Genomic DNA, 23,441 nt, shown 5'->3' on the forward strand with positions numbered 1-23,441 from the left:
GAAACCAAGACAAGGAGAAATTAACTGCTCAAGATAAAACAGGGGGCTTCCCTGGTGGCACAGTGGTTGAGAGTCCGCCTGCCGATGGAGGGGACATGGCTTCGTGCCCCGGTCTGGGAGGATCCCACAGGCCGCGGAGCAGCTGGGCCCGTGAGCCATGGCCGCTGAGCCTGCATGTCCGGAGCCTGTGCTCCACAAAGGGAGAGGCCACAACAGTGAGAGGCCTGCATACCGAAAAAAAAAAAAAAAAGATAAAACAGGTAGAATGGAAGAGTGCAGAATTCAAAGACAGACAATCTGACCCCAGATTCCACCCTGTTACCATTCTATGCTAGAGGAGAGCAAACAGCAGCCTGCTGGCCCAATCAGCCCACTGCCTGTTATTTTAGTGGCCATAAGCAAAGAATAGTTTTTACATTTTTAAATGGTTGGGGAAAAAAATCAAAAGAAGTATAATATTTTGTGACACATGAAATTCACACATGAGTCACATGAAATTCAAATTTGATTGTGCATAAACAAAAGTTTGATTGGAACATAGCCACTCATTCATTTATATACTGCCTATGACTGCTCTCATGCTACAGTGGCGGAAGCGAGCAGTTACAACAGAGGTTGGTATGGCCTGCAAAGCCAAAAATATCTATTCTCTGGCCTATTACAGAAAAAGTTTTCCGGCACCTGGTCTATGCAATACTAAGAAAGGGCTGAGGAGGATTCTCCAAGTTTGCCATACCCAAGTGACAACCGTGTCCAAGCAAGCCTTCCTTTCCACCTACCGCCATCTATTGATATTTCATTCTCCAATCTTTGCTCTTGTGTGTGAACCTGACACAGTACCACATTTCTGACCTACCACCAGTAGGTTAGCTTATTCTGTCTTGAAATATATGCACAGAAATGGAAGCATGGCACACAAGCAAAACTGGATGAGGGCATTCTACAAAATGGAACTATTGTAGAAACAAAACCAAGTTTCCAAAATATAATTATTGAGACTTTAAAAACATTTGAGCCAGTGTTCAAGTGGGAAGGGAATGAAGTATTTTTAAATCTCTTATTTGAAATTAATTATATTGCTCCCATCAAATAATGGATGGTTAAACTGTTGAAAAAAAAAATTGCTGGTCCCTTCAGCTGATCCAGCCACTCAACTGCCTTCACTGTGGTCCAGCGATTCTCACCTGAGAATAAGAAAATACAAGTGAGTCCCTCACTGAAAGCACCTGTTTGCATGAAACAGCAATCAAGGAGGAAAAGGCAGAGGAAAGTAAATTGGAAAGTAAAGCTTCCATGATCACCGAATTTCAAATATTTTAATAAATAAATTAAAATCCATTTTTAATTTAAACATTAGTTTAATAAAACTTGCCCCTGAATATTTCATGCCTGGCTTTTATCTCTCAGGAATCACTATAGCAACAGGACAGGAGCAGGATTTGGCATTTCCTTAACCACAGTCAAGTAGACAACCAATAAAAGAGGTGAACTTTCAACAAAAGAACCATAAAATATACATCATTAGACCAGTAGAGCTCTGGCTTTCTCTTGTGTTAATGTGCATTCCACAGGAACAGAAAGCAAGGAAGTAAATATAATAATTGTCTCCAAAGAGGAGATACTACCCTGTACTCTCAAGGGGATTTATCTGCATATGTACAGTGGGTTTAAAGGTCCCCAAGAGCTTGATTCTTTGACATCACGTGGGTTGTTCTGCTCTGTTCCCTTATGCAGCCTTTAGCCTCTGCAGTCTCTGCAAGCTAGTGGCCTTACGTGTATGATGCACAAGAACTTGGGCATTTTCCACACTGAGGTAAACCAACACAGGAGACCCAAACAGAGCAGCCTTGTAGGCCGCCAGCAAATGCAGCTTTACAGACGTGATAAAATATCAGGAGCACAATCAGAGGGTCCCACTTCCCTGCCTAGATCCAGAGGACAGCTTTGTCCAGTGTAGAGAGGAAACCCACTTTTTCCATTTTGGTTCCCTCAAGATGTCGGTGTAGGAGAGGCAATAGGGTATGACTCTGGGCTACCTGAACCTTAAACATCATTTCTTTTGATTCTCAACAAGAGTCTAAAATAACCTCAAAATCAAACATTTAAAACCAGAACATGTCAATTATTCCAACATCTTCATTTTATAGATGAGGAAACTGAGGCTCAGAGAATTGAAGTAAATTGTCCAGGCTCATTATGGGACACTCAAGTCTTTTATGGGACACTCAAGGCTTTCCTTTCCATTACACATACACCTTGCCTCCCTGCTCTTCCTAGCATGAAGCCAATTATTTTTTCATATGACATTGGATCGCTTCACATTAAACTGAACCTGGTTTTCAAAAAGCTAATGTTGCTTGTTGAAATGTTGTTAAAAGCATGTGTCTAGAATGAGGAGAAGGTATTCCCATGACTTGTTCTGCCCTGGAGAGGTGGCGAACACTTGCCCTAATCTGAGACAGGAAGGAAAGTTGCTGCCTGCAGCAGCTCCCACGGAAGGCAATCAATCAGTCAACCGAGTTTCGATCTTTGAAGTACACTGAGCCCTTAAGTAAGCAGATTCAGCTAGAATTTATTAGGGACAGGCATAATGTTGTAGAAATTTTCTTTTTCCAGCTGCATTAGTATTCAGTTACGCACACGCAATAGAGCCTAGGAGAATGCAGCTATTTTGGCAAGGTTCAGTGCGTCTTCAAATATTAGGATGTTGTAGAAAAAAATGGAATGTTTATTCCCAAAGACATTCTCATTACTAGGGAACATGGTAGTGAGTAAGCTGGGACAACCCAGAGCTCTAGAAACATGCTCCACCTTCCCACCCTTTCAGTTTATTACACACATTCTTCCCTCAGCCTGAAATCCTCCCTCCTCCTTCTACTTTCAAGATTCAGGTCCAGGATTGGCTTCTCCATGAGCTTTTTTCATCCTCCAGGCCAAGTTGGTGGCCACTCTTATGTACAACTGAGAAGCTCACTGCATTTCTTCTCATTTCTATTGTTGAACTTACAAGTCATAGTATAACTCAGATTTTGTGCTTGCTTGTCTCGCCCATTGGACCCTGTTCTGCTTATCTTTGCTTCCCACAATCCTTAGAATAAGAAGGTGCACAGTTAACATTTATTTTCTGAAATAATGTTTTGTGCGGGATATTAACTGAATTTTTTGTAATCTGCACATCTTAGCAGTTCACCATTTCCTCTCCCTAAAAGCATGCCCTTGACGACTTGGACATCTTACTCTTTTGCATACACTTACCTTCCTCTTTCATTCTTGATTAAATTCTTGATTAAATCATTTGGCTAAGATTCAGAAGTAACCTGAATATTAACACTGGCTGTGATTGCCAAGAGGTTGGAAATTCTACAGAGCTAATGCATTTGCCCAGGGATGCTGGTATGGTGCGGGCTGCCTATCTTCTCTGCATCAGAGTGGCTTTCAAACCCATTTGACCCATACCCACGGTAAGATGTATATTATATATTATCACCACGTACCTCATACCATCTAGAGCCAGACTTCCAGGTCTGCACCCTGGCTCTGGAATATATCAACTCTCTGTCCTTGTGAAGTTGTTTAACCCCTTGGTTTCTCACCTGCAAAATGGAGTTGGAAATGAGCTTTATCTCCTAGGATTGTTATGAGAATTAACTGAGTTACTATACATTAAAGTTCTTAGAACAGCGTCTGCCATCATATTATTGCTTATATAAATTAAGTGAAACTAGAAGTTTATGAAATAATACCCATATTATTTGCAATCTAAAAAAAATTTGTCCTGAAATTTTAAATTGATTTCACAACTCAGTATTGCATCTCAACTTGCAGTTTGAGGATAACAATGCTTAGCAATTTCATACTCTTTTTAAATTCTCATTTGATAGAGCTTGGTAAACATCAGTCATTTGGGAGAATCCCTTTAGAACAGGCAGAGGGACTATAAAGCCTCAGTCAGATGGAGTCATAAGAATGGGCATCCTAGTCTCTCTGACTTACTTCGAGAATTTTTTCAGCAGGATAGAAAGCCCAGAGATAAACCCACACACATACGGTCACCTTATTTTTGATAAAGGAGGCAAGAATATACAACGGAAAAAAGACAGCCTCTTCAGTAAGTGGTGCTGGGGAAACTGGACAGGTACATGTAAAAGAATGAAATTAGAACACTCCCTAACACCATACACAAAAAAAAAACTCAAAATGGATTAAAGACCTGAATGTAAGGCCAGACACTATAAAACTCTTAGAGGAAAACATAGGCAGAACACTCTATGACATAAATCACAGCAAGATCCTTTTTGACCCACCTCCTAGAGAAATGGAAATAAAAACAAAAATAAACAAATGGGACCTAATGAAAGTTAAAAGCTTTTGCACAGCAAAGGAAACCATAAACAAGATGAAAAGACACCCTCAGAATGGAAGAAAATATTTGCAAATGAAGCAACTGACAAAGGATTAATCTCCAAAATTTACAAGCAGCTCATGCAGCTCAACATCAAAAAACCACAAAACCCAATCCCAAAATGGGCAAAAGACCTAAATAGACATTTCTCCAAAGAAGATATACAGATTGCCAACAAACACATGAAAGGATGCTCAACATCACTAATCGTTAGAGGAATGCAAATCAAAACCACAATGAGGTATCACCTCACACCAGTCAGAATGGCCATCATCAAAATACCTACAAACAATAAATGCTGGAGAGGGTGTGGAGAAAAGGGAACCCTCTTGCACTGTTGGTGGGAATGTAAATTGATACAGCCACTATGGAGAACAGTATGGAGATTCCTTAAAAAACTACAAATAGAACTACCATACGACCCAGCAAAGCCACTACTGGGCATATACCCTGAGAAAACCATAATTCAGAAAGAGTCATGTACCACAATGTTCATTGCAGCTCTGTTTACAATAACCAGGACATGGAAGCAACCTAAGTGTCCATTGACAGATGAATGGATAAAGAAGATGTGGCACATATATACAACGGAATGTTACTCAGCAATAAAAAGAAATGAAATTGAGTTATTTGTAGTGAGATGGATGGACCTAGAGACTGTCATACAGAGTGAAGTAAGTCAGATAGAGAAAAGCAAATACCGTATGCTAATGCATATATATGGAATCTAAAAAAAATGGTTCTGAAGAACCTAGGGGCAGAGCAAGAATAAAGATGCAGACGTAGAGAATGGACTTGAGGACACAGGGAGGGGGAAGGGTAAGCTGGGACGAAGTGAGAGAGTGGCATGGACATATATACACTACCAAATGGAAAATAGATAGCTAGTGGGAAGCAGCCACATAGCACAGGGAGATCAGCTGGGTGCTTTGTGACCACATAGAGGGGTGGGATAGGGAGGGTGGGAGGGAGATGCAAGAGGGAGGAGATATGGAGATATATGTATATGTGTAGCTGATTCACTTTGTTATAAAGCAGAAACTAACACACCATTGTAAAGCAATTACACTCCAATAAAGATGTTAAATATAAATAAATAGAGTGAGATGCAAAAAATAAATAAAATAAAATATCACTGCCTCTTGAAAAAAAAAAAAAGAATTTGTTCAGCAAAAAAGGAGCTATGCTCTCCACTCCTTTCATCATTAAATAGATTCGAATTCTGTCTTTGCTTTGTCATTTCTTTGTAATACAGATGAGTATCCAGCTTCTGTAGACAGCCCTGCCACTTCTTGAAATCAACAAGAATTTAGCTGGGTACAACTTCAGAGGACCATGCCTCAAAAATCAGCAGATTTGGGCTTCCCTGGTGGTGCAGTGGTTAAGAATCCGCCTGCCAGTGTAGGGGTCCCGGGTTCGAGCCCTGGCCTGGGAAGATCCCACATGCTGTGGAGCAACTAAGCCCATGAGCCACAACTACTGAGCCTGCGCTCTAGATCCCGCAAGCCACAACTACTGAGCCCATGTGCCGCAACTACTGAAGCCCACGTGCCTAGAGCCTGTGCTCTGCAACAAGAGAAGCCTCCGAAGTGAGAAGCCCGCGCACCGCAACAAAGAGTAGCCCCCGCTCACCTCGACTGAGAAAGCCTGCGCACAGCAACAAAGACCCAACGCAGCCAAAATAAATAAATACATTTATTTTTTTTTAAATCAGCAGATTTAGAAAACAGTCTTTTTCTTCTCCTCTAAATATAGTAGCCATTAACGTTTACTCAGTACACTCTTGTGTGGGCATAGTTCTAATAATTTTGACTCGTGTTACTTCATTTAATCCTAAAAAAAACCCACACACAACCCTATGAGATAGCTACTATTATTATCCTTACTTTACAAATCAAGATATTAACGTGCAGAAAAGTTAAATGACTCACCAAAGTCACACAGACAGTAAGTGAACCGGGATGAAAGACCCAGTCAGTCTGTCAAGAACCATGGGCTTTGTATATGCCTTTGCATTGGGCTCTATGTTTTTCCAAGGGTGGAGGAGTCAGGCACTGCACGTGTGATAGAGTAGCATTCACCATGGGACATCCTCAGGGAGAACGTGGCACCTACTGCTGTCCACTGAGAATTTTCTATGCATGGTAGCTTCCCTACACCCCAGCTGATTGGTCAGGGGCCATTTGTCCAACTCTTTATTGCTTTTTTTCTCTCCTGGACCAAGGAGTCCTTCTCCTTGGTCTTGTGAATTTACTCCATACCATTTCACATAGAATTAGTCACTCCTAACACCTTACAGCTTTAAAAATATGTACATACCTCAATTATAGCAGCTAACACACTGCATTATAATTGGCAGTTTGTATAAGTCACCCCTGCCAGGCTGGGAACTCCTCTATGCTTTTCATATTCACATTTCTATCTATAGAGTCTGGCAGAGAGCCTGTCAAATAACTGGCACTCAATAAGGCAGCATTTAACAAGTGTGAATGTGTGAGCAGGTGGACTGACAAATGAACCTCCACACTGAAAGTGAGAAATCACTCTGCAATGTTGTCTCTTAATTCATTCACCACACTTCTTTCTTGCCATTCTTCTTGGAAAAGTATTTCCCAGAAGACTGAAAGTTTAAGAAACATTGTAACAAAATACTACGGAAGTATCTCACCTTAGAGGAAATTACTATGACGATGTCACAAACTGAAAATTTGTTCCACATTAATGCCTCTTTTTATTTTTAAAAAAATAATTTTCGGTATTGAGGTGGCCTTTGATTCTCTAAGATGCTATACTTTTGATTTTGGCAGATCTTACTTATCTCCTTCAAACAAACCCCTGTTTCCTATCACCGTCACTCCCAACAAGCCACACCCACCTTCTCCAAGGGTTTGGCCCACCTGTGCGGGGATCCGAAAACATTTCCTCAGGGAGATGCATCCCTTCTGCACATCAGTGCTTGGATGATTTCATCAGTAACACCAAATAGTCAGCTGCCACTACAATCTAATAATTAAGTGACCGGATTTTATTCTTAACTACTTACTGTCTTCATTTTCCTTTTTCTTTTTTTTTTTAAATATGTACAGTTTCAGTATTCTGTGCTCTCCTTTCTGTCTTAGCATACTATGTAAGCCAACAATTCCTGACAACTAAAACAAGCCATTTTTTTCAACGTTTCGTATCACAATTGTAATTTCGAAGGCATCAGTAAGAATTTCAGTTCTACAAATTCCCTCATTCATTATGAACATAATTATGGTGAATGAACAAATGCTTGTATTTTGTTAATTAATTAATAAACAATTATGGAGGCATGAAAACATTTAATGTTATAATTCACATTTACTGGGTTTTAGAAGAATAAGAGAGATACGGCACTAGGATCTCCACAGAGATATATCTTAGCCAAACCACTAAAAAACCCCATTGGATTCAGCAAGACATATTTTATAACTTAAAAATTTTAAAGGTGGTATATGGTGTTTTAGCAAATTTAATAATACCAGTTTTATTTTCCATGGACACATTGTGTTTATAGAATAATAAATATACTAAACTTTTATTATGTGCCAAGTACTGGACTGAGTGCTTGATATATATTATGTCATTTACTCAGCGTATCTGTTCTATGAATTAAGTTTAAGGCAATCATTTGGGAAAATTAATTCACTCATTCATACAACAAATTCATGTTGTTCACGAACTGCCTTTTCTGTATACTCTGCATTCTCTCTGCTACATGCTGGGGGACAAATACATAAAGCAGACTTCACCCTAAATGTGTACAGTTACTTTCTGCTTTGAATTTTTTATATGTAGCCATTATGTAGGTTTCTATGAAAACAAAACATTATGTAAATTTGTATGAAAATGGTGCAATCATTTTGGAAAACATTTTGGTGATTTCTTAAAAATGTAAGCATACACTAAATTTATGTCCCAACAGTTTTCACGCTTGGAATTTGGTAATTCTTATCCAAGAAAAATGGCAGAATGTTTTTACAGACATTGTATTTGCATGCATATTTATAGAAGTTTCACTCATATTAACCAAAACCTGAAAACAAGTGAGATATCCACCAACAGGCGATTGGATAAAATATGATATATCCGTATAGCCATACGCTGGAATGTTGTGCAGCAATAAAAGGGAACAAACTACTGATTCAGGCAACAAAATGGGTCAATATAAAAAACATTATGCTGATTTATGTGTGCATAGGAGTGCGTACTATATAATTCCACTTATTTGAAACTCTTCAAAAGATAAATATAGTCTAGAGATAGAAAGCTGAGCAACATTTACCTGAACATAGAATTGTTCGGGGAATACAGAATTGCATGGGAAGGAACACAGGAAACATTTTAGGACGATGGAAGTTTTCTGTATCTTAATTGTGGTCATGGCTACAAAGTTATATGTATTTGCTATAACTCACAAAACTCTACATTTAAAGTGAATTTATTTTATGTAAATTGTACCTCGATAAAATTGATTTTTTAAATGATACATACATATCTGGGAAGCAGTGTTATGTGTCTGCATCTGTGTGTCTGACATAATAAATAAGAGCAGAGGAGGAACTGAAGGTCAAATACAAAGTTGATAGACTTAGTAAGCAAAAAAAACATTTTATTGATAAAGTCTTACACAACCATTTATGTAAGGATACAAATTCGGACTTGAAATTCCTAGCAGCCAGAGTCAGCCATGTTCAGCTTGCAAAATGGAATTTTATAATAACTAAATTACAGTAACTTTTTAATATTATATGAATTTTTAAAAATAAATTTAGTGTTCCATAAAACATGCAATAAATCAAAATAATCAGAAGCTCAGAAGTTTTTTCTTTTTATTTATTTATTTATTTATTTTTAATTGAAGTATAGTTGATTTATGAGCTCAGAAGTTTTGATTAAAATTCTTATTCTTCAATCTTTTGTGTAGGTCATGACACTTTGGGGAAACTTCTGTAACTGGTGTTAACACTTCCTGAACATGCTTCACCCAACCAGATAACAAATGCTACAGACTGCAGAGGGTAAGAAGCTATGTATATATGTTTCTACTTTTTCATTTTAAAATATTTTTAGGTTGACTTCTACTGTACTTCATTTTTAAATCTAAGATCTTATTTTCTCCAGAAATGTGGACACTAGGGAATGGAAAAATAAGAGTATATATGGTTGAGAAATAGAAAGGAAGGGCACTTTTTGCCCAAAATATACAATATTACTGTACAACTTATTTACCTTTCAGGTTCTGTACCTTTTCCAATAAGCCCAAACACAACTTCATAATCCCATTTCATAAAGTATTTTTCTTTGTTGATCAACAGCCAACAGTTTTCTCTAGCTAACATTTAAATTTCAGCGAAAATGAATTTTGACACCTTTTCTATAATGTTTGCCAAATGCTTTCTTTTACTCAAAGCTCTGTGACCAAGCTTACATCTGAACAGGGAAATTTTGAAGGATACTTAGTTCAGTATCTAGGTGACTTAGCATCAAATCCTGAGTTGACTTTGTTTACTACTTCCAGAACCCAAACCTTCTATCCCAGTTCCAGTGACCCAGTCTTCTGTGGTTTCTGTGTCAGAATCTCAACTCGATAGGCTGTACCTCACTCTGCTCTTCTAAATCTAGAAACCTGTATAGTTATATAATTTTTCTCAGGAACCAGAGTCTGTGCTAGTGTTCTGTTGCCAACATTTTCTGTTGTCACCTTTCCAAATCTGGGTGGGTTACCCGCACCTAGTTTACTCACCTCCCTGGCCCTCCCGCAGCCTGGACGCCCACATACCACCACTCCCTCACCTCCAGAGACCAACATTGGTTGGTGTAGCTCAGTGGTTCTTAATCATCACTGTACATACCAAAGGTTAGGCTTCACTTCCTGACTAATTAAATAAGAATATCTGGGAAAGGGACCTAACTATCTATATTTTTTAAAACTCCCCAGACGATTCTGAAATTCAACAAGGGACGGAAAGGGAAAATTCATAATATTGATGCTGTCTTTATTTAAAAAGTTGATATTGTATTCATCATAGACTTTTTTGCATAAACTTTAATTTAAAAAATATTGCATTAAAATATTGATGGTATAAATTACTGAGGTTTTGGGCACCCCCTTAAATTTTGCCCTCTCCTGACCATGGTCTGGGTCCTGCAAACCGCTGACCTAGCTGGATGCTCTACAGTATCTCTGACCCCAGTGCCACTTGACCACAGTACCATAGATATTCTCTTTCGCAGCAATCCCCCACCTGCCAAGCCAAGCTCCAGGTATGATAGTAGAGATGAAAAAGAGTGATAGATACCGAGGAGAGCAAGTCAATTGCTTTTGTCCAGAGCCCCACTCTCTTTCTCAGGTCCTAGTCCAATCTGAGGACATATACCAAAACCCAAAATACTTAGGAGGGCTAAACTGATAGGTAAATTTTTAAAACTTTCTCTAGGTGATTCTGATTCATCATTGCTCCCACCTCCCACACCAGAACCGCTGAGCTAGATCATATAGTACAAGGTTGTTCGAAGTGTGGTCCACAGACAAGCAGCATCAGCATCACCTGGAGTTTATGAGAAATGCGTATACTCAGGTCCCACCCTAGGGCTACTGAAACAGCAATTTGGGGACGGTTTTAACAAGCTCTCCTGGAGATCCAGATGCACGCTAACGTTTGAGAAATGCTGATAGCATAAATAATCATCTTTCTACTAAAGTGTTCATGACAACCAGCTGATAGCCAGCTACTACCTAGACAGCTAAGATCACCTTCAGAGACCAGGGTAGGGCTTTCCTGAATTCCTCTTATGTAGAATTCTTGTAGAATTCCTCTTGTGTAAAATCATGTCAGCCACGGTGTCTCAGGGACAGAGACTTGGCCAAGCAGATGATTTCCTGGGGTAACTAAGAAAGGGAAAGCCAGATACCAAGAGCAAGCTCTCTGGGTGGGAATGCCAAGAGTGGGAAGCAGAAGTGCTAAATCTTTCCCGAAGCTTGAGGGTCAAGTCTGAGGCCAGGCCAAAAAAAAAAAAAGAGTCCCAGCTTGGAGTCCAAGGGCGTTCTTACAAAGGAGCCTGTAAGTGTGATGCTCATTCTTATTGATGCTAGCCAAGTGGCACACGACTGAGAAGGCCTGGCTAAAGGGCAGAGGAAATGGAGCAAAACTGAAAGTGGGCAGTGAGAAGTTCGTGCACCATCTACATGCTATAACCATGACTTAGCAACCTTTTTTCAAAACAGACGCCACTGAACTATTTTCAAAGGATGCATTTCTCTCTAGTCGGAATTACTCAAAAGATATAGAAGTCACAGTTGGTTAGAATTCAAGATATTATTGTGAGAAAAAAAAATCTCAACCCAAAATGTAAAGTGTAATCTAGTTGTACACTATTTCTTTTTTTTTTTTAACATCTTTATTGGGATATAATTGCTTTACAATGGTGTGTTAGTTTCTGCTTTATAACAAAGTGAATCAGCTACACATATACATATAACCCCATTTCCCCTCCCTCTTGCGTCTCCCTCCCACCCTCCCTATCCCACCCCTCTAGGTGGTCACAAAGCACCAAGCTGATCTCCCTGTGCTATGCGGCTGCTTCCCACTAGCCATCTACCTTACGTTTGGTAGTGTATATAAGTCCATGCCTCTCTCTCGCTTTGTCACTGCTTACCCTGCCCCCTCCCCATATCCTCAAGTCTATTCTCTAGTAGGTCTGTGTCTTTATTCCCGTCTTACCCCTAGGTTCTTCATGACATTTTTTTTTCTTAGATTCCATATATATGTGTTAGCATACGGTATTTGTTTTTCTCTTTCTGACCTACTTCACTCTGTATGACAGACTCTAGGTCCATTTCTGTGCAGCTCTTTACACTTAGGGAGCATTTATTAGATATTATCTGATTGAGTTTTACAAATAAAAAACCTACCTTATGAAATCACAGTTACTTTGAAAATATAATTTTGCAAAGAGCATAAATTAGCTTGAAAACAGACAGGACCATAAGGGACAGGCAAGTCTGGGATGGTGAAAGCAGAAGTTTGTACTCTCTAGAGAGGAAAGAACTAGCTAAAGGAGAGGGAAGGAGGAGCCAGAGCAGAAAGGAGCGCTCATTACTCTGAAAGCTGCCTCGCGGTCACCAGCTCATACGCCTCACAGCCAAAGCAGAACCAGAAAATTACCCCCACAATCCTTGCCACTTTACACAGGTGGGCCTTATATATTCTATCTCCTCCAGTCAGAATATCTTCACTCATCCCACCCTTCAAAAAGAAACTATACTTTTCTTCAAGACTGTTCTCAGATGTGACCTTGCCGCGGAAGCCCTCACTGGCCCCTCCGTCTGTTGTGCCTACTGCCCACAAATGCTTTCCCCTTCACAACCTAAGCCCTCTCAACATATCTATGCATATTTGTAACTGTTCATAAGTCTGCTTCTCCCAATACACCATGACCTATCTGAAGGTAAAAACAAAATGTTATATACTAGATGCCTGGTACATAGGGAGAGCTTAACAATTAAGTGCTAAAAGAATGAAGACTGCAGCAGTCTGCAGCAGTAAATCAGCAGTCGCATTCTGTTACCACAATTGTTATGTTGGGAGAGGAAGAAAGGGGAAAAAAGGCAAATGCTCTCTCAGAAGCAAAAAAAAAAAAAAAAAAAATCACAAGAAAAAACTGAAGAGCTGGGAAATAAAAACTAAGATTCCCTAAGCCCAACAGAGCTCAAAGGAAAGCAGAAGAGCTAATAGGAAGTAGAAGGAAGGCAGCAGATAGGCCCAGAAGCTGAGGCCAATCCTGTTCCTAAGGGGGGCAGGGGAGGGGAGAAGAAGCCTGGAGAAATGGTTTCCCAGCCCCAAGGCAACGAAACTGAAGACTCAGAATGGTGTCCTTACATAGAAATGCTGAAGAATGTGCTAAGATTTGGGGGGAGGTGGAATTGCCAGGGCAGGTAGCACTGTAGATGTTCTCTCCCCTCATGTTTACTACCCAAGACTTAAAATAAGGTCTCTTCAGAAGGCCTGAAAGCTGACGAAAATCCTGGGGATAATGAGAGGGGAAGATGTGCTTTATGAAGTGTGACTTTTGAAGAGGCCTTTCAGATTGGAGGTGGTGGGGTTGGGATGGGGTAGGGAGGCAATGCTTTCACCTTAGAAAGCACTTTTCATTCCAAAATGCAGAGGACTCGACCAGAAACAAGGTGTTCAGAGTAATCTCTGTCCTCTAGGGCAGGGAGAGGAGTAAAGCTGGCACCCAATCTGCTAAACCAGTTGAGGGAACAAACTAGAAGGTGGGCAGAAATCCTATTCAGGGTAAAAGAGTTTGTATCTGGCTGGTACCCTCCACTGTCTCTCTCAGGAACTGCATGTGATACAAGAGTCAAGACTCACAGAGGCCAGGTGTGCAGGATTACTGAGTGAAGCTGGCCTGTGTGACAGAAAAGAGGGAGGAAAAGAGGAGAGGACACATCCTGTCCCCCCACAGACTGCTACTCACAACCACTACTCAGCTTCAGATGATTATTTCTAGCAGGAATATGGACTCTTGGTTGCCAGATCTTTCCATGTTTATGAGAGGCAGAAATCCAGATTTACTATACAATCTCTCAATATTGAAAGGTAGACAGACGATAGTCTACCTTTGTGCCTACATTGTGCAGGCCAAACAATACATTTCTGAAGCCTGAATCTGAGTCATGGGTCATTAATTTGTAACTCTGGTTGATTTAGAAGGAGAAGTAGATACTCAAGGAGCCCTCGATGGTTCAGAGGGTGGAATTCACTCAATACGATCCAAGCTTCGCCTTCATCCCATTGTTACCTAGCCTTGAACGTGACTCTGATTCCTTCATGGTCCTGTCTACACCGAATCTATTCTTCATTGACATCTTCTAGAAAAAAGAACATCTAAACTTCTTAGAGTAGAGAATCAACCTGTTCACTCTATAGGGCATTAAGTTAAGGGCTGTTATTCGTTGTCAGTCTGAAATAAAAGCAGACAAACATTAACATTTGGTGTATTCAGTTGGTGCCTGGAGAAGAAAGACATATTTTCTGAGATCCCATTAAAAAGTATAAAGATTTGCCCATGGGCTACTTCAGAGAAATAAAAATCAAGCCGAAGTACACTTTCCTAAAAAAGATTGTTTATAAAGTTTTGTTTCAGAGGCAGTTACCAGAGTGGCCCTGGTTTAGATTTCCACCTAGAGATAAATTGACACAAAACATTGCTGGGGGCTACATGTTGGTTGGCAGTCCACAGGGTGGGTGAAGAGGGGAGAGGCGTCCAGAGCAGTTAGAGAGATCCTAGTAAGTGACGCAGAGCCAGAGGTGAAAAACAAAGTCCACAGATCATATGTGGGTTTAAATTGATGTTCTTAGCTCCAACAGGTTTTTAAAAAATAATCTTCATAAGCCTCAGAAGATTGCAGCTGAAATGGTTTAAAATCCATTTCAACTCATTTTCCATTCATATAATATGAGAAGAGGGAGTCAGTTTCACTGGTTCACTGGAGAAATAGTCTAAGGGTTTCCCTAGTAGGGAAAGAAGTTGATTTCAGCTCAGTCACATATCTCAAGCTTCAAGGGCTGTGTCTGGACTGAGAAGGATTTGCCGCCCCCAAGTCCTATCAAACAGGGAGTGTAAATATATTTCAGGGCTGCCTCAGGTACTGGAGTTGCTGTAGAACTTAGACTCTAAACAACTATAAGACCAGCTGCCTCTGGACCCCTTGCTGGTGATTTCAGCCTTCCAGATTAGAACTGTATCACTAGCACATTTAAAAGTAAATCCTTCAAGGGGAGAAGATTATGAATCAGTGAGGACTGACTGGCATTTGCCATTGTGAGTGTGTGTGTTTGCGCGTGTGTGGGAGGGGGGCGGGGGGAGACAGAGAGCGAGCATGTTCTCATTAGGGGACGATCTACGATTTGACAGGCTCTCTGCTGCTGCTTCTGCTGCTGCTTCTGCTGCGGCTGTATGGTCTGTCATCAGTTGGAAAGGCTGCAAGGGTTTAGAAGAACCGCAGTTCTGAAGACAGAGCACTGCTAAGTAGTCTCCCTGTCAAACAAAGTAGACGAGGTTTTCTGCAGCGTTGGAAACTCACGCTTAATACTGCCTCATCTACCTGGAAAAAGCAGGCAACGCTACAGAGGAAAAGGTAAGAGAAGAAATTGTTCTCTGTTGGGTCTGCAGGGCAGAGGGCATGGGGAGAGGTAGGTTCAAAGGCTTGCTATTTTGTAGCAAAGGGATCTCACCCTTTGAGAGCAGAGGAGGCAGATGCTCATTTTCTGTCAAGCTTGATCATTGAGGCTCTTGGCTTTTTCCCCCCTCGTATCTTTTTCTTCTCCATTGTACTTTTCCCAAGCATCTGAGAGATGCCTTTGTATTTATTTTTCAGGTAGCAGATATTGTTTCTTTTTTTTTTTTTCCATTGAGCACTCTTTCAAAACAAGGAGCATTTTCTGTGTCTCTTTTCTTGAGCATTTTTCTCCATTAAGAAAAAAACCGGTCCCTCTTATGGTAAGGTAGTCAAAACAGTTATTCCATCCTACACTAGAGTTGCAATAAAAGGAGTTTCAGGGAGTACATATGAGCCCTATTACTGCGGAAAAATGGGAGGTGAAAGGAGAGGAGAATTACCTGTAAGTGACTGTGACTTGATCAGAATTGGTGATGCTGTGAATGAATATGAATTGTAATTCTTCACAGGGGGAGAGAACCACTGTGATAAAGGCAGGGCGCTGGCAAGAAGATGTGTTGAGAAGTGTTTCAGAGAAACCTCAAGCCACTAAAGATGGAAAACGAGACAGTAAGTGAACTGAACCAAACCCAGCTTCAGCCTCGAGCCATGGTGGCCCTAGAATACCAAGTGGTCACCATCTTACTTGTGCTCATTATTTGTGGTCTGGGCATCGTGGGCAACATCATGGTAGTCCTGGTGGTCATGAGAACCAAGCACATGAGGACGCCCACAAACTGCTACCTGGTGAGTCTAGCAGTAGCTGATCTCATGGTCCTGGTGGCTGCAGGCCTCCCCAACATAACGGACAGTATCTATGGTTCCTGGGTTTATGGCTACGTTGGATGCCTCTGCATCACTTACCTCCAGTACTTGGGCATTAATGCATCCTCTTGTTCAATCACAGCATTTACCATTGAGAGGTACATAGCAATCTGTCACCCCATCAAAGCCCAGTTTCTCTGCACATTTTCCAGAGCCAAAAAGATCATCATCTTTGTCTGGGCTTTCACATCCATTTACTGTATGCTGTGGTTCTTCTTGCTGGATCTCAATATTAGCACCTATAAAGATGCTATTGTGGTGTCCTGTGGCTACAAGATCTCCAGGAATTACTACTCACCTATTTACCTAATGGACTTTGGTGTCTTTTATGTTGTTCCAATGATCCTGGCCACTGTCCTCTATGGATTCATAGCTAGGATCCTCTTCTTAAATCCCATTCCTTCAGATCCTAAAGAAAACTCTAAGACATGGAAAAATGACTCAACCCATCAGACCAAGAATTTGAATTCAAAGACCTCTAGTAGATATTTCAACAGCACAGTATCTTCAAGGAAGCAGGTAAGCAAATCTGAACCTCCAAGTCCACAGAGGAAATGTGGGAGAGAGTTCCCTGTGAGATGGGATCAACTTTGCCCTACTTAGCTAATGGTAAAACTAAAACACAATCATGCAAATGTGTCACAGTGTAAGCTTCTGCTTTACATATTAAATCCACCTCTAAAACAACTGAAGATCTAAAAATAGATGGGAAAATGTTGATAGCACATCAGCAGATACCAGTTCACGTGCTATTAGGATATAAGGAGATATAACAAAAACCCTAGAATTCCACCTTTAAAATGTTTGCGCCTCTCTGGGAAATGTTATCAAAATATTTAGACCATTTCTGGCTTCTATAGGGAGCAGCTGGATATTTTTAAGAATTCTATTGTCTGACAAATATTTGACAAGATAGTTTGAGAAAAGATGAGTCAAAACAGTAATGAAACTGAGAGGGGTTACTGACTTTTTCCTTTTTTTTAGTCTTAGTGGAGAAAGATTCTATTACCTTCTCTTCCACCTCCCTACAAAGTGTCCCAGCATGTAGCAGTTCAAAATGCACTTTGCTCAGGAAATGTTCTAATAAAAGGCTAACACCAGGACTTCCATTTAAAAAAAATTCAATATTATTTGCAACAAATTGAGCTTGGTCTTAGCCTTTGCCTCTCATTGTTGTGGCCTCTCCCGTTGCGGAGCACAGGCTTCGGACGCGCAGGCTCAGTGGCCCTGGCTCATGGGCCTGGCCGCTCCGCGGCATGTGGGATCCTCCCGGACCGGTGCACGAACCCGTGTCCCCTGCATCGGCAGGCAGATTCTTAACCACTGCGCCACCAGGGAAGCCCATGAGTGTACTTTTTAAAGTAAGCACATGAATCATCCACACTATCACTTCCTAAACTCTAGATCAGCTGAAATATGAAGAACTGTAATTGGACATTGGGCACATAGTGAAATAAGTTACTAATAAATGTAGGTGTGTTAGACATGCATGAAGTGAATAAGGAACTGTCACTAGAAAGAAATATATACAACATTTTAAATGATACCATGATACTTGATTTATATAACATTTAGTATTAAAGATGCCCAGGTGATAGAAAAGACTTGAGCAACTAGGGAAGAGTTGAGCAACTATTGCCAGCTCTTAGATTTCTGTTGTTCGAGTCTAGCAGTACTACCTAATACAAGGCATATTTACTGGGCCTTGTATTGGGCATCTATTACCCAAAACTTGATTAAGGGAAACTTAGAGAGATCTGTTGGCCATCTGCCAAGACAAACATTAAGAGAGTAAAGAATACAATAAGAGAGTAAAGAATACGTACCTCTCAGTTAGAGACTAAACATGGGGTAATGTCTGTAGCAAAGAAGGTCAAGGACTAGATTCATTCATTAGACTCTAATTTAGGTCCTTGTTTTAAATTCTAAAAAATTGTTTGTCTGGTCTAATATCTTCCCTTTCAATTATAGTCATTAGCACCTATCAGCATTAATAATGTGCTCCAAATTGCTAATTGTGTTACACGTTCACACTCTTATTTCAAAGCTGTTACAAATAGGCTGCCCTTATAGAGGCTGAGTGGTAAGAGAAAAAGCCAAAGATTTGAGTCCAAACACCCTGGGCTTTAAAAGGCCAGGGCTCTAATCAAGCTTGGATGTGTGACCTTGGGTAAGCAGAACTCTCTGAGCCTCAGTTTCCTCATCTTTAAGGATAAGGATAAATAACAACCAGGGCTGGTGTGAGGGTTTAATGAAATACCTTATGAAAAACACCTAAAATAGAGTGTTGGTTCATCTGAATGTTTAATTAGTGTCATTCTGAGTTTTTTTAATATGTTGGCAACTGTAAGGGAAATATTTATTCTTTAAAATATGCATTCACCATTTAAACAAAGATCGTTTGTTGAGCAGGTGTGTATATGATATAGCAACTTCTCCAAGGAACTTTTTAATAATTAGGGCATTTGGAATTGTATTCAGAGCATTTGGGGTTGTCACAATAACGTCCCTGTCACTTAGCATCAGGAGCCTGGGATGCCAAATGACCTGAAATGTGCTAGACAGCCCTGCACAATGAAGTGCCCTGTTACAAATGTCAATAACACCCTCCTTGAGTAACAAGGGATGCCATATAAATCAAAAGAAGTGTATTGAAGTAATATGTCATGTAATTCAGTCTTGATTATAGATAGGAGGAGAGTTCAGAGAAAAGAAAGGAAATTGTGGGTCTAGAGAGATCAGAGAAGCCTTCATGGAAGAGGTGGCATTTTAGAAGGCTCTGGAAGGATGAGGATAATTTGGAAAGTAAAAGTCAAGAGGGACAGCACTTTACACAGAGAGGACATGGCTGGGATGAGAATGGTATGGATTTGGAGAAGGGGTCAGGAAGGGGATTTTTATAGTATGTAGTGATTTGGTTGACTAAAATGAAGTCTTTGGGGAACAGCAAAAAGTAAGATTGGATTGATGTGTGTGTGTGTGTGTGTGAGAGAGAGAGAGAGAGAGAGAGAGAGAGAGAGAGAGAGAAGGAGAATGAGGGGAAAGGGCTGTAGAGAGTCCCAGCTATCAGGCAGAGCAAGGAGTTTGAACTTAGTGCAGGGACAATGAAGAAAGTGAGTGATGAGCAGGCGGCAGCAATGAGGAAAGTGATGTTTGGGGACAATAAATCTGACAGCTGTGGACCAGGCAGGATTGGAGGTTGAGAGACTTGTGGCAGAGGGACCACTTTGGAAGTTGTTGGTAGTAATTCAGGCATGAAGTAGTACGACTCTCTATCAGGAGAATGTAAAGTAAGGTGTGAACCAGAGAGAGCTTTCAAAGAAAGAGAGGGTGAGATGTGAACATATCAGATACAAAGGATGAAGAGGGAACAATTCAATGTGGCTTCAGGGTTCCGAGTTGGAAGAACAGTAGTGCCTCCAATGAATGGAATGAGAGCCATGAAGGGGAGTCAGTTTTGTCCAGAATCAGTGACCCTTTGATCTGGCTCTTCTCTTCTGAAACGGTTCTTTTCTTAAACCTTCCAAAGGTTCTAATTCCACCTCCTATAACCCAAGGACTATTATTCTAATATTTTCTCTGCATGTTTTTTCTTTCAGGCAATTTTAATGTACATTTTAATAAATATTCTGTCTGGACCAGGTCTTTCTAACCAAGTAATGAAAGTCAAATGTGCATAGCCTAAAAGAACTACTTTTTAAGAAGAAATAAGAGAGTATTTATATGTAAGGGACAAGTGTGGGGTTTTTGTTCGTTCATTTGTTTGCTTTTAACTTATATCCCCTCTGCAGAAAATTCAGACCAGAATCTTTTTTCTTCCTATTATTCAGATTCAATTATGTTTTAGGAAACCAACTAAATATTTGGTAAATTCAATGAAACAAATTACTCAGAAAAATGGCTTGGAATTGTGTAGACAAAAGAATTATCTGATTGACGAAATCTTTTGCTTTACAATTGGCTGTGATGATAATGGAGACATGGTTTAAATGGTCACATTTTTCCCATTTCAGCTCTACACACTCCCAAAAGATCTCTCTCTGTCAGTCAGTTTAGGTGTTCAGCATTGTGTAGATAAAATATCTTTATCATTGACTGCATATATCAAAGGAATTGATTGGATCTTTCAGTATTTTGGAGACGCAGAAATATCTTGGTAAAGGACTACACTATGGATAAACACATTCAATTCAAATATATTATTTCCATAGGATACGGGGTATGCAGAATATTTTACAGATCAGGCTATCAGTTTCATTTTCAGTTGAGTCACACTAACACACTTTTTTGTTTGTTTTTTACAGTATATCTGGTGGGAAACTGTGCAACATAGTCCAAGTAGCAACTCCAAAAGTTTATGGCAAAATTTTCATTATGGATTTTGTTTGGCTTAAAAAACCTTTGAAATGCCAAACAGTCTTTGTTTACATAAATTTCTTAAAAGACTTCTACCTTCCTAGAGGAATGTTGGTAGCCCAAGAGACAAAGGCAGCTTTCCTTTTAAAGCAATATATGCCTTTTGTTGCTGTTATTGCTGCTGATGGTAGAAAAGCAGTCATGTATTATGGAAAACACAGAAAACTAGGAATAAGAAAAAAGGCATCCTTTACCCCCATCTCGCAAAACCCACAATTTATTAGCATTTAGTCATATTTATTTTCATATTTTCACTTGATCTTTTTTATATCATTATAGTCAATATACAGATATATAATTTTATATGCTGTTTTTACACAAAATGTGAAATTAATCTTCTCAAGGATAGCACAGAGTAAAAGAAAATGGATAAGATTGTGAGTCAGTTTTTCTCAGCCACAGTTTTCTCATTAATAAAATGATACAATTCCTCATGGAGTTACTCAAATCAGATGAGATGCATCAGACAAAATTTGTGGGGTTTTTTTTTTGTCTCTCCTCCCTCCTGTACCATCAGCTACCCTTCCATCAGTCCTTTACTTCTCAGTGACTTCCATTCCCCTAGGCAGCCTCCTGACTCTGACTCTGAGTAAACCGAGTAGGATGTGCTCATGGAAAATTAAGAATTCTGCCGCAGGTGCGGCAAAAAACAACAAAAAAGAGTGTATTAATGATACTAAACTCTCCAGCATTAGGCCTAAATCAGAGGTTCCTCAAGTTTACTGGGACTGTTTTTGTACTGTTTTCACAGGTCCACCTTTCATTTTTAATTATTTTATTTGTTCCATTTTTCTGGGTTCAACTATATCCTTAATAGTATAAAGATCTCTTAGATGGGAAAAAAGTGCAATTTTTGTAACTTAGCACAGAGTTATCTAAGTGTGCAATCTTATTTTATTATTAAAGAAAAGTTTTCCATTTTCCAATTCACATCCTATATAAGGAAAAACTACGTATGTCATAAATTGCCTCAGTGAAAGTGCCCTGCAGTTACATGTTTTGTGTCCTTTGGTTAGATGAGCGCACATTGTGTATTCCCAATTTTACGCCTGCAGCTTTGAGACATAATTTCACCAGTAAAGGAATATAAATGTTCCCGTATGCCTACGAAAGGGAAAAACCTGCCCTCGCACAGAACTCTTGACTTTACCACACACCAAAAAACACCTTAAAAGCAGCTAACCTTGAAAATGACAAAGTATATTTCTTTACGTAGCCTCTTGTGAATTCTTCAAATTGCAGATATTCCAAGTTCCAGACAGATTAAGTCTGGGCTGTTACCATGTTCTTAGTCTCCTTTACTTTTTTTATGAGTTGGGGGAAGGGTGAAAGGTAAAAAGCTAGAGCTAGGTCAACATCAAGCAGAATTTTGCAGTAGGTCACTTTATATTCACTGTCCTCCTCAACTTAATGAAACATTCATTCACAACCCTAAAAGCATCTAGTGCTGTCCTAGGTGGGGGCGCTACTGGGATATAGAAAGACACACTCTTCATCTTCAAGGGGCTCACTATTGGCCATGTACACAAATAATCCTGAGCAGACCATTATGTTCTACAGTAGAGGACGAAGCCTCCATGAGGGGAAAAGCAAAATGGCAGAGAATGGAGGAAAGCTCTGTGGAGAACATGGCATTGATCTGGGCCTGTAAAGATGGGCAGAATGTCTAAAAGCAGCAATAAGGAGACAGAGAGAAAAGGAAGAAAGTTCAACAGAAAGAGAGGAATAGATAGGGGAGGCACTGGACACGTTCAAGGAGAGAGTAGTCTAGTATCATTGAAGTGGGGCAATGAAAGTGAACTGTCTACTGAGGGAAGCCTGAACCAGATTGTGGTCCTGCTATATCTAACTCCCATCTCTCCTCCCCATCCTTGACCTTTGTCACTCTACCTACTTACACCCACACCCATGATTACAACTCCCAACTATGAAAGTCTAGTACACAGCTCTAGCAAAGACATCTTCCTGACCCCTACGCCTAATTGAGTTTTGGACATCGTGTAATTACATCAAATCCAATATGTCTAAAACTAAATCCATTCTTTTTTCCTTTGTAAACCCCTACCTCTTTTTTTCTTTCCTATTTTAGATTCCCAAGCCACAAATCTAGGAGTCCTTCTAAGTTCTTTTCTGTCCTATGTACTCACCCCAAATCCAAGTAATAGTCAAGTGCTAGTGACTCTAGCTGATAACTCATTATTTGACCTACTCCATCACACCACCATTGTCCTAGTTCACTATTTCTCACCTGCTCTATTTCAGGACACACCTCACCAAGCCTCTCTGACTCCCATTCCTCTGTCCCCCCACATCATTCTGCACATTTCTCACTAGGGGGTTTCTCTAACAAACAGATATGTTATTAAAATGCTTTAAAGTTCCCGGAGGCCTAGAGTTTAAACATCTTAGCATAACAAGTAAGATCCTGGCTCCTTTATATGTTTTTAGCTTCATCACTTATGGCTTTCCTAACTCAGACTTTATGCTCCGGTGATACTGAATTATTTGTAGTTCTCTGAACTTGCTATGTTCTCTCAGCCAGAATACCTT

General features: G+C 40.0%; 1 protein-coding gene across 2 annotated transcripts in view; it reads left to right on the plus strand.

The window, feature by feature from the left end:
- The window catches only part of TRHR (thyrotropin releasing hormone receptor), a 344,936-nt gene that overhangs the window by 285,906 nt on the left and 35,589 nt on the right, over nt 1–23,441 (plus strand). Inside the window, exons 7-9 of one of the 2 annotated variants that reach the window (XM_027131608.1) lie at nt 9,351–9,444; nt 15,347–15,569; nt 16,121–16,994. In XM_027131608.1, coding sequence (XP_026987409.1) covers nt 16,206–16,994 — 789 coding nt within the window. In that variant the 5' untranslated portion in view covers nt 9,351–9,444; nt 15,347–15,569; nt 16,121–16,205. Of the gene's footprint in view, nt 1–9,350; nt 9,445–12,194; nt 15,570–16,120; nt 16,995–23,441 lie in introns of those variants that run through there. The other variant, XM_027131609.1, reaches the window with a different exon arrangement.

Source organism: Aethalodelphis obliquidens, unplaced genomic scaffold (genome assembly GCF_003676395.1).
Source record: "Aethalodelphis obliquidens isolate GAN/ISIS:26980383/991018 unplaced genomic scaffold, ASM367639v1 scaffold39, whole genome shotgun sequence".
Classification (NCBI taxonomy): Eukaryota; Metazoa; Chordata; class Mammalia; order Artiodactyla; family Delphinidae; genus Aethalodelphis; species Aethalodelphis obliquidens.